At 64.5% G+C, this 11,640-nt stretch overlaps 1 protein-coding gene across 1 annotated transcript in view; it reads right to left on the minus strand.

Annotated features, from left to right (window-relative positions):
• Window positions 1-9,447, minus strand: part of GRAMD4 (GRAM domain containing 4) — a 69,745-nt gene extending 60,298 nt beyond the window's left edge. The window contains exon 1 of the mRNA XM_046011952.1: window positions 9,288-9,447. Within this exon, the coding sequence (XP_045867908.1) occupies window positions 9,288-9,316 (29 nt within the window). The 5' untranslated portion in view covers window positions 9,317-9,447. The remainder of the gene's footprint in view (window positions 1-9,287) is intronic.
• Between the last annotated feature and the right edge of the window lie 2,193 nt (window positions 9,448-11,640).

Raw genomic sequence — 11,640 nt, forward strand, 5'->3', positions numbered from 1 at the left:
CGTGACCCTCACCGTCCTGCTTCTGGGATGCGCGGTCTCGGGCGGGTGACGCCCTTCACCACCACAAGGCACGCCCACCACCGTGCAGATTTTGCGGGAACCCCGTGGGTGGCTCGACAGCCTGGTTCTTCCGAGAGAGTCTGAGTTCGGGGATATTACAAGTTTGTGTGTGTTTCTCACTATTTAAGTTGCTTCAGAGGTTTAAATACCAAACTCCTGGGGTGCCTGGGGGGGCTCAGTGATTAAGCGTCTGCCTTGGGCTTGGGTCCTGATCCCGGGATCCTGGGGTCGAGCCCCACATGGGGCTCCTTGCTCTGCAGGAAGCCTGCTTCTCCCTCTCCCACTCCCCCTGCTTGTGTTCCCTCTCTTGCTGTGTCTCTCACATAAATAAAAAAAATATTTTTAGAAAAATAAAATTAAGAAAATAAATGCCTAGCTCCCCAGCCAGGGGCCGGCACCCACATGTGTCCTCCGGTCCCTGCCACGGAGCATCCTTGGAGCAAGGGGAGCCCTCCACTCCAGCCCCCCCTGCTCTGGGCAGGAGGACAGAGCCCAGGCCGGCCTTCGCTGGTCCCGCCAGGCTCGCCCCGGTGGTGCAGCTCGGGCTCCCCTCCAGGCAGACCTACGCGCCCAGACTACAGCCGCCAGGCAGCCACGCTGGACGGCCGTGACCCCCACGCGATTCCAGTCATCCCAGAGCTCTGCTGCCCCGAAGCTGCCCATTGCATAGGACCTAGCAGACCCCAAAATGTCAGCCCAGAAAGAAGAGGCAATGCGGGTGTGGCAAAGCCAGGTCCTGGGATGGGGGCTCTCCGTGGGGGAGCCAGGTGAGCAGGGTGACAGGTAGACGGTGACCGTGGTGCCCACCAGGTCCCAAGGCCTCACTCTCAGGAAGGGCCACTCGGGGACAACAGCACCCCCAGCCCCACAGAGCCCCCGGCCGGTTCCAGCAGCTTCCTCAGCTCCCCGACAGACGCAGGCTGGGTGGGAGGGCCCGAGCCCCCCGGGTCCGTGGCGGGAGCTCACCCACGAGCGAGAACAAAGGCCGGCTCCTCCCGGAGCCAGACCTCCCGGCGTGGGAGAGAGCACAGTGACGGTGCAGACAGGATGGTGGGCGCGGCACGCCCCCCCACGCGTGTGCCCACTCAGAGTGACGGTCCTCACCAGTGCCCCACTCGCCCACTGTCCTGTCCCGCTTTCTCTCAACAGGGACAGCTGCCGTGCCGGCCGCTCCCCTCCTCAGAAACCTACGCCGCCCCCAACCCCGTGGCTGCGCTCGGGCCTCCCCAGCCCAGGGACCCCAGCGCTGGCCCCTGCCCACCCCTCAAGCCTGCAGACCGTGTGCAGCTCCCCAGCTTCAGGGAGCCGGAGCCTTCTCTGCCTCCCCGCCCCCCGCCTGGCTCTGAACCTCCAGCGGAAGCCCTTCTCCTGCCAACAGGACCCACACGTGCCGCAGACAGACCCCACACGGGAATGGAAGCCGACTCGAGCCTCGCTTCTCTTCTTCCCGGAAAGGAAACTGGTCTCTGGGCACAGCGGCTGCTCTGCAGTCGTCCCCCCGCCCGCCCCCAGCCTGCGCGGGTGTGAGTTCCGAGGTGGGAAGCCGCCAGGCCCCGCCAGGATCCTGGTCCAAGATGCAGCCGAGCTCGAGTCTGCTCGCAGTCCTTCTCTTCATACTGCTGAGGCCAGACCTCTGGGCCACGTTCAAAGTTAGCCCCACTTTCACATTTCAAAAGCACGCCAAGTCTGTGCCCATCCCTGTGGGGCCGGCTGACAGGGCACAGCCGGGGGCCCCCGGTCTCCTCTTTCCCTCCCCCTGCAGGCCACAGGCCTTCTTGCAAACGGGATGGCCCGTGACCCCCCTGGGGCCTGAGCTCTGACAGGGCACCGGGCCCCACAGAGTGAGCGGGAACCAGACACGCACGCTGCGTCCAGGCCCATAAAGCTGCTCCCCAAGGCCAGGATGACCCCGCGCGGCGCGCATACCAGAAAGCAACGATTTTGGAAACGCATGGCCAACGGGGAGCCCGTCTCCCACCGCGGGATAGGAATTTATTGATCAGGGAGAAGAGGAGGCCAGAGTATCCACGTGGTAATGAGCAGACTGTATCGTCAGGATGAACTGACATTTCACTGAACACGGACACAGATGGTGCCTCACAGACGTCGTCAGAGGCGCGCAGAGACCCACGGTTAGAGTACTCGAGTGTGTCTCCCGCTCCGCCCGCCGACGCCGAGAGAACCACTCCCCCAGCAGCAAGTGCACCCAGCACCCGGACCTTGGGTCCTGACACTGTGCTCTGGCATGGGGAGCAGCCCGGCCCAGGGCTGGCGCAGGACGTGACCCCGGGTCTGGACCCCGTGCTCTGGCAGGAGCGGCCGACTGCAGGGCTGGGGCAGGGCGTGGGCAAGGTGAGCCTAGAGCCACCTGCAGAACCAGGGATTGGGACGTGCTCACCCCCGACCAGGATGGGAGCCAGAGCCGGAACAAGTCCTCCAACAAGACAAATAACTCAAAACACAGAACAAGACAGAATTCTGCCCTGATACAAGAGAGACTGAATAAATTAGTAAATGGGGAAAAGACGCTAGGCTCCCACACAGAAAAATTCCAAATAAAGAAGGAAGAAACTTGGCCCCAGAGGGGCTGGGGCAGGATCCCCCTTGGCGTGGCCGTGCACACAGACCCCCTTCAAGGGCAGCGTGAACGGGGGAGAGAGGAGCTTCACGGAGGGGAAGCCTGACCGACGTGCCCAGGAGAGCCCTGCGACTGTGCCCCACAAGGTCAATACCTCAGTGGTCAGTGAGGCGGACAGCAACGTGCCCAACGTGGTGGGAGGAGAGGGCACTGCCCTTGTGGGCTTCCTCCTAACCCTGAGACCCCAGTTCAGCCCCAAGAAAAGCATCCAAATTCCAACAGAGGAATTCCAGGTGTCTGAACAAATTCCAACGTAGAGGGACCCTATCATTTTCCTAATGCTTCTCCCGCCTGTCGGGGTCATCAGAAAGCAAAAAAGTCTGAGAAACCGTCCCAGCCCAAAGAAACCTCCTGAGCCAGAGCCCAGATGGGATCCTGAGAGAGGAAAAAGATTTTACGTTAAAACTGAGGGTATCTAAAGCCCGACTTGAGTTAATAACGTGTCAACGCTGGTTTAGCAATTTTAACGCTGTTTGGCACTAACAAGATATTAACACCAGGAGAGCCTGCAGGACCCCCGAGTGTGTAGAAACCTCAGCCGTAGCTGTGTAATTTTCTGTGTATCCAACACCGATCTATAGAATACGGTCTATTAAAAAGCCAACAAACGGCGTGCCACAGATGGGATGCGGGGCGGGCGGGCCTCCAGGCATCCCGTCACCCACAGCCAGACCAGCCTTGCCCTTGAGCCGCTCCAGAGGACATAGTGAAGTTTCAAAACCAACCAACCGTAGGATGTGGGGGAGAGAGCCTCACGGACCAACCCCCACCCGACCCCCACCTGCAACCATTCACCGCCCCCCACACTGTCCCCAAAGAGCCCAGCAGAAAACGAAAAGGAACGCCCCTGCCCTCCAGCAGCACAGAAGGCAGGTGAGTCAACAGGCAAGCCCGCACAGGGTGACCAGCACGAGGGCACGGTGGCCCACGAGGTCCTAACCCTGTGGGAAGGGGAAAACCGGGAAGGCTTCCTGGAGATGATGGGTAGGCAAATGGCTTGAGGTCCCTGCACACAGTGGGTAAGCCACAGCGGCAGAAGGGGCAGCTATGGGCTCAGACCCCTGGTTCCCAGAGAGGCAAGCCCACGGAGCCTGTAAGAAAGGCGGCCCAGGGTCCCGTGGTGCCAGGGAAGAAGGCCACACTTCGGAAAAGGCCCCCATGGCTACACACTGCCACATGGACAGATGAAAGACCTCCTCTCGGCCAGCGGACCCCACGTCGGAGGCGGGGATGAGGGGTGACTGACTGCGCAGGGACACAGGGTTTCTTCCCGGGGTGACGGAAATGTTCTAAAATCTGACTGCGGTGACGGCTGCACGATTCCGTGAATATGCTAAAACCCGGTGAATCGCGCTCTCAATGGGTGGATGGCATGACATGTAAATTACGCCTCAATGAAGATATTTTAAAAACAGCCGCCTCTCCGCCTGCAGGGCCCTGCCCCCTCCCTGCGGAGGCCAGGCCGCCCCCGGATCCCGCAGCTCCCCCAGCCAGGCTCCCGCGACCTGGAGCACCGCCACCCCAGGGCACAGCCCGGCACCCCAGCCTGTGCTGAGGCCACATTTCACTTCCCCAAGGCTCACAGACTGGGGAGCGAGAGCAGAGAGGGGCAGAAGCGGCACAGGAGTGGGGGGGGTGGAGTGGGGGGGCACGACCCTAACCGGGGCGGGGCCTAGAGGCCGCCCTGGCTGGGGATGGGAGCAAAGTTGCGCCAGACAAAGGGCTCTGCCACCCCTGCAGGCACCTCGGGGAGAAGGGGGCCGAGGGGGAGGGAGAGAGGGAGGACGGGAGGCCCAGAATGGAGGCTGCTGGGGCGCAGGAAGGACTCGGATGTGCCCCGACCTGCACTCCACGCTGGCAGGGCTGGGGAGGGGCTCCTGCCTCCTCACGCCGTGTGCTCACCCCCAGACCCCCCAAGCCCCTGCTGCCCACAGGGGACGGGCTAGAAGCACAGTGCTTTCCACTGACGGTGGGGAACCTGCCCGAGAGAGGGGAGCTGCCCCCCCACCTCTGGGGCCCTCGATGGTGCCCAGCACACCAGGTTTCTCTTCCCCACAGATTAACCTGGCTCTGGTGGCACAGAGGCGTTCGGGTCCAGCCCCCTCCCCGTCCCTCATTCCAGAGGGACAGACAACAACTCACTGAGCACAGTGCTTTCCAGTTTCCAAGCACCCTCACTTCAGAGAGGAGAAATACAGCCCCCCGGTGTCCCGTATCTCTCTTCCCAAATCTGGGTGAGCCCTGAGAGAGCCAGAAGCCCGGACTCCAACCACAGCCACCAAACACCAGTCCGTGTGGGGATGACGAGCACCTGCCCACTCGCCACCATCTCCCTGGCCCCTCCTCCTTGGAGAAGCTGGCCAGGCCATTCTATGAATGGCAGAATGCTCTCAAGCCTCTGGTTTCTGTATCCTCCACCAAGACCCTTGTTTACAGGTGACCAAACTGAGGCCCAGAGAGGTTAAGCATCTTGCCCAAGAACACACAGCAGCAAGATCAAGTTTTCTCCACCTCACCTCTCTGCTACAGGTTAGGAACGGAGACCACCGGTCCAAAGCAGACTCTGCCACTCACCAGCCTGTGGCCTCTGGGAGATTACTTTTCTGAGATGAGCTTCATCATCTGTGCGACGGAGCCAGTAACAGCACCCACCTCCGGTTACAAAGATCACCCTGCAAAGCGCTCAGAAGGCCGGCAGGCCTGGGGTAAGGGACGCCCGTTACTGCCGCGTGTTAGATAGCAGAAAGCCTTCCCACTCGACTGATCGCTCACACCGCTCTCACGGACCCCTGGAAACGTAACTGAACTTGCCACAGGGGTTAGCGGGGAGGCGGTAAGGTCAGGAGTCTTGCAGCCAAACAACCCAAGTTCCAATCCCAGCCCTGTGACTTATCTAAATGGGGGCACAGGCCAGCCCATCTCTCTGTGGGGCGGAAGGGGACAGTGCGTGGAGAACACCTGTCCCACACCTGATGTCCCACGCAAGTCTCGGTGCTTTCTGTCACTGTGAGCAGAGTTTCTGTGAATGGCCAGTGCTCCCTGTCTTCCAGGGTGACCAGAGGGGACTTCAGGCACAGGCCACAAACACGATCGCAACCCGGTCAGAACTCAGACGCCAGACAATGTCAACGACAGGCCTCAGGAGGCGCCAGTTATCGGTGCAGAAGGAGGGCCCCAAAGTCTCCCCCAGCCCCTCCATGTGGGCCACACGCAGACACGAAGGAGGAAGGAGCGCCGTTTTCTCTACGGGGAGCCCTCCTCTGGCTCCACCTCTGTAAGGAAAGTCTGAGCACCCTCCCTCGAAGTTCTCAAGTTACCGATTATATTTCTTGACCTTGCCGGCAGGCCGACTCCCAACCTGGGGCAGCGACCTGGGTCTGTTCCCACGCTGGCCCCTTAACCACCACCCTCTCCAGCGACCCGGGTCCGCTCCCGTGCCCGCCAGCCACACCGGACCGTCAGGGACGTGAACTCTTACCCCTCTGCGTGCGGCATTCTCACGACTCTGCCCAGGATGAAGAGCCAGCGAGAGTCCCCACTGCCACGCCGCCGAATGGCCACGGAAGAACCCGGCCCGAACCCACCGCGGTGCCAAAGAGCCCCCAAGTCCGCTTCCAGCCCCCCACCCCCACCCCAGAGGTCTTCCTCCGGGCACCTCGGGAGTGGACACGTTCTCCTGGAGCGGCTTCCCAGGGCCGGATGCCCTGTCGGCTGAGCACACAGACGCCGCGTCCCCAGCCAGTGCAGCGGACCCCTCCCACTGCTCACCTCCACAGCCCACGTCTCATCTCCCCCAGTTCGCCAGGACGCCCCAAGTCCCAGCGCGGTCCGAGCTCCCACGGGGCCGCAAGCGCGCCCGGAAATGGTCTCCCGTGCCCGGGGCGACAGGTGCCGCAGCCGCGGGAAGCGAGGCAGGCAGAAGCTCAGAGAAGGGGTCGCTGGGCCGCACGGGCGGCCGCCGGTGTCTTCGTCCCCAGCGAGTACACGCTTTGTGCTGACAGGGGCTCCAGAAGTGCTCAGCACGTCCCCAGCACAGCCGCCAGGCGAGACCCCATCGCGACACACAATAGAGGGCCGGACATCAGAGGTGAGGGGCGCCAGAAGGGCCACCCCCGCAGAGGAGCCGCTGGCTGGAGCCCGGCCGCGCCAGGGTGGGAACTCCACTCCCTCACCGGCTCGTGCGGCTCCCGCCCCCCGAGGGAAACAGCCCAACCACAACACGGAGGGAGCCAAAAGGGGCCCACTGGGGCCCATGAGGTGACGGGGTGCCGAGGGCACGACCACCAACACGGGCCACACCACGGACGCGTCGAGGGAGCCCCTCTGTTCGCCGATGACACGGATTCCACTGAGAGCGTCCCGGGGCTGGGGCTGGCGTCTGTCACATCTGGAACGTCGCTGTGACACACAGAGGGCGGGCTGCAGGCTCACAGCCTCTCCCGGCAACAGGGTTCACTGGGCTCTAACGGCACTGTTTCATTGTGCCCGAACCGCGATTCTATTCTGTTCTGTCGTAGAGCAGAAATGGTGATTCAGGGAAAACAGGCCTGATTCTCCCCCCTCGTTTCCAGCTGGAGAAGGTGAGGCCCAGGAAGCACAGGGACTGCCGGTCACCGGGCGCTGGCAACCACTGGTCTCCTGACACCCACTCCTGGCTGGACTGACAGGTAAGAGGGCACTGAGGAGAGCCTTGCAGGCTGGTGGTCTGGAGAGAGACCGCCTGGTTCCTCCTCCATGAGGGGTTCCTCGGCCACTTCCAGAGAAACCCAGGATAAACAGGTTGCCAGGGCCAGAGCCCAGCAGACCACAAGTTTAAGACTTTCCCAGTTTCCAGGAAATGCCTTTCCCAAGTGCAAACACACAGACATCACAAGGACAGGCCCTGCCCGTCCACAGGCCGCACCACTGGGACAGCCACACCCCACACCTCATCAGCCAGGGCAGCTGAGGGGGAAGAAGGGCAGAAGGCCCTGAGGACCACCCCTCCCCCCACCTCCCAGTCCCTGGGACCAAGCTGGCACCCCCTAGTGCCTGCCATGAGTCCAGCACTGTCCAGACTGTGGAGGTTCAAGGCCCCTGTCCTGCAGTCACGAAGTGCTCCAGAAGGACCCACACCATGCCCAAGACAGGGAGAAGGCCAGCCAAGCCAGGCCCCCTACGTGGGCCAGGCAGAGGGTTTTTGAGGGTCTACAAGCAGGAAGGTGGGACAGGTTTCCTTAGGTCCCCAACCCAAGGTGTCCCAGCTAACAACGGTGGGATGGGCTTCCCTCCCAGCACAGGGCAAAGGCGAGAGCTGGAACACACTCACCCAGGGGGAAGATGCGTCCTCAAACGTGCCTGGGGCGCAAATGGGGCAGTCAGGGAAACTGGCTGCCCGGGGGCAGAGGGCACTGACAACCTCACCAGGGTGTTCTGATCTCTGCCCTGGGCGTGCCTGGCCAGCGGGGGCCTGCAACACCTCAGCTAATACTTGTATCAGCCCCCCTCCCTTTACTGCTGGGGAAACTGAGGACAGGGAGACGCAATGCCTTCCTGCCCAAGGTCACAGGGCATGTGCACCAGAGACAAGACTCCGAAGTTCTCTCTTAACTAGTGTGTAGCACTGCCCCTGCCCATCCTGCCAGGCCCAGACTTTAAACAACCCCCAGAGCTGGGCCACTATGGGGCCTGGGACCCAACGGCCACGATTTTTGTGTGCGGGAAAGGTTCAGAACTGTATTTCCTGCCCAGCCTGCAGAGGGAAGGCAAGAAGAGATTCCCATCCTGCAAAACATCTCCCCCAAAATGGATTTTCCCTGCGTCTGGAAATTCAGGACTGGCAACAACCCCTAGAGCAACCAGGCTTCCGGGGGCAGCCACGGAGGTCTCCAGCCCCAGGGCCTGCCGCTCCTCCCGCCACAGAGCCACTGTCAGGGGCAGGGGAGCCCGCCCACCTGTCTCTGGCTCCCCTTCCTCCGCAGCTGTAGGCCTGGACGGGGTGCCGCGTCTGCTCTGAGCAGGTGGGGACCCCAGGCTGGGGGCTGCCACACTCCACTCCGCCTCCTGGCCTGCAGGCGGCCCGGGTGCCCGCAGAGCCCCACTAGCTACAAGTCACAAACAAAGGGAGAGCAGCCAGGGCAGAAAGAGGGGTACAGGGAGGGGGCGAGTGGCCACAACTTTTTGGCGGGGTCGTTCCTGGGGTCGCGGGCTCCCTCCACCTCTCCTGTGTCCCCAGGGAGTGGGTTCCACGACGACGTTCCCCGCCGAGCCCCTGTCTCCGCCGAGCTTCGGCGACCCCCAGCTCGGCGACCAGCAGCACCCCAGCCCGGGCCCCGCGCCCCCGGGACGTCCTCCTCTCCCAGGCGGGTCGGGCGCGGGGCCGCGGGGCGCGCGCTGGAGGGGGCGGCCGTGACGCGCGCTCCGGCCCCGCGCGGGACCTGGGGGCGTGTGTGCGGGGCGCGCCCGCGCGGGGCCCTTCTAGGAGGGCCGCTGGCGCCGGGCACCGGAGGAGCGTGGCCGAGCGCGCCGGGTCGCGGCCGGGCCGGCCCGTGCCGGAGCGGGTCCGCGTGTCCGCGAGGTCCGTGTGGGCGTCCGCGCGCGCGCCGCTTACCCTGCGCGGAGATCGGGGCCAACTCTCATTCACCCGCTGCCGCGGCGCCCCCTCGCCGGCCGCCCGGCCGCGCTGCACCTGCCGCCCGCCCGGGAGCCCACGGCGCCGGCGAGCCCGGAGGAGGCGGCCCCGCGGGTCCGGGCCACGAGCGCGGAGGCGGCGGGCGGCGGCGGCGGCGCCAGGTCGCGCGCTCGCGTCCCGCTGCGCGGAGTCTGCGCGCTCCAGGCCCGGCCTGCGCAGCCGCCGCCCCGCCCCGCGCCTGGCCCCGCCCCGCACGCCGCCCCGCCCCGCGCCTGGCCCCGCCCAGCCCCGCCCCGCCCTCCCGGCGCAGCGGGCTCCTGAGCCCGCGGGAGCGCGCCTGTCCCGGCGGGGCGGCGCGCGCGCTCACGCTCGGTCACGCGGCGCCACCTTTGGGTGGCCCACGTGCGTCCCCGCCACCTGCGCCCACGTGCACGCGCAGCGGCTCCTCCGCGCGGAGGCCGCGGCCACGCGTTCCCGCGCTCCGTCGCGGCGAGAGGCTCGGGTACAGGCACGCACGGGCACGCACGCGGCTGTCACCTCGCCGGGCCCGCGCGCCGCACCGCCCGGGGACGCGCCGGGGCCGCCGCGGGTCCGAGACGGTGCTGGGCTGCCGGGGGCGACCCGCATCCCGTAGGGGGACGCCCTTCCCGGCACCGCCACTGCTGGCCCGCGGCCGGGGGAGCGGGGTGCGCGCTCCCTCTGGACCCCGGCGCCGGCGGGGCTCCCCCATGCCCGGGGGCGCTGCCTGGCCTCAGGGTCTGGGCCTCTGGGCTCGTCCCCGCTTTCTCCAAACCTCACCCTCGTTGAAGGGAGCCCCGCCAGCCCCCGTCCACGCTCCTGCGTCTCTCCAGGCACCACCGGGGGTCCCGCTCTACGCGCTCCTGCCCCCGGGTCTGGGACACCCTCTCCCCCGGAGACACCTGCCCCACCTTGGCTGCACGACCAGAGGCCGTCCAACTCACAGGACGGTGCGGAGTGGACAGAGGAAAATAGCCCCAGAGAAACCGGGCCCTTAGGCGCGGCTGGGGGTACCTGCCATCAGCCGCTCGCCCAGGCCTGACCGGGACAAGGCTACTGAAGATTGGGCTGGGAGGGTCGGGGGACCCGGAGAATACAGAAGGCCTGAAGGCTGTCACCCAGGCTCCTCGGCCTCCCGGGCCCAGCTGGGTCCTCTGGGCTCTGCCCTGCCCTTGCCATCTGCCGGCTGCCTAGCGAGCGTCCTGCCCCTGCGCTGCAGAAACTTACAAGCATGGAAGTCCTACAGGCACCTCCCATTCAGCAAACCCAGAACTGAACTCTCCGCTACCCTCCTGCCCCAACCCGCCTCCAGCCTCCCCTCCCTCTGGGAAAGGCCTATCCATCCCTCCAGAGGCCCTAAGTCCCTGAAACTCTTCCTGGGCAAGATTTGCACCCCCCCCCCTTTTTTGTCCTGACCCAGCATTCTCCGCCTGGGGAGGCAGCCCTGATGGGCCAGGGTCAGAGGCAAGCTTTCAGGTGAGCTCCTAGAAGGAGACCATTCTTCTCTGTGACTCAGTTTCCTTTCTGCAGAATAGAGAACCAGATGACTTCCGAGTAAGGGAGCTAACGGAACGTGCGTGGCCCGGCTCCAAGCCCCCAGCTCCGCAATGCACCGCTTGACCAGCCTGGCCGGAAGCAGTCCTGGCCTCCCTTGCACCCAGAGAGCCCAGGAGTCCACATCTCGTACCTGCCACCTCCTGTCTCCAACACTAAGATTGTTTGCATGGTTACTGGTTATGTGCTTGCCTCCCCGAACCCTCCCCACCGCGCAGCGGGGGCAAGACCCAGATTATTCGTGTGTGAGTCACTCCCCCCCCATCCCCCCCTCACCTCAGGACCTTGGCCAGACTAAGTATAGTTGTCAGGACGTTTCTGTTCACAAATGACAGAAATCCGCCTCCAACTAGCCCCAGACGGCCCCTATCTGCCCATGAAAGCAGCAAGCAGAGCTCCCGACCATAGCACGGTGCAGACCCAGGGGGCCCAAAAATGTTGTTTGAAGGCGAGCGCAGGGTTGGGAGAGCAGGCAGGAGCTGCAGGGAACCTGGGGAGGAGGGAAGGGGTTGAGCCAGACTGCTGGGTCCACCTCAGGGGCCCTCACGTTCAGTCCCCGCGACAGACATCTGCGGCGGCGGGGGAGGGGGACGTTTGTACCTGCTGCTGCCGCAAGGCCACCATAGTGGGCAAAGCCAGGTGTGGTCCCCCGGTGGACAGGTTCAGACCGGATCCCCCTCAAAGCCGGTGCTTGGCGTGATGGGACACTGTCCTGCTCGGGGCTCCTGAGAGTTATCCCGTCACCTCACTTACAATCGGG

Source organism: Meles meles, chromosome 7 (assembly GCF_922984935.1).
Source record: "Meles meles chromosome 7, mMelMel3.1 paternal haplotype, whole genome shotgun sequence".
NCBI lineage: Eukaryota > Metazoa > Chordata > Mammalia > Carnivora > Mustelidae > Meles > Meles meles.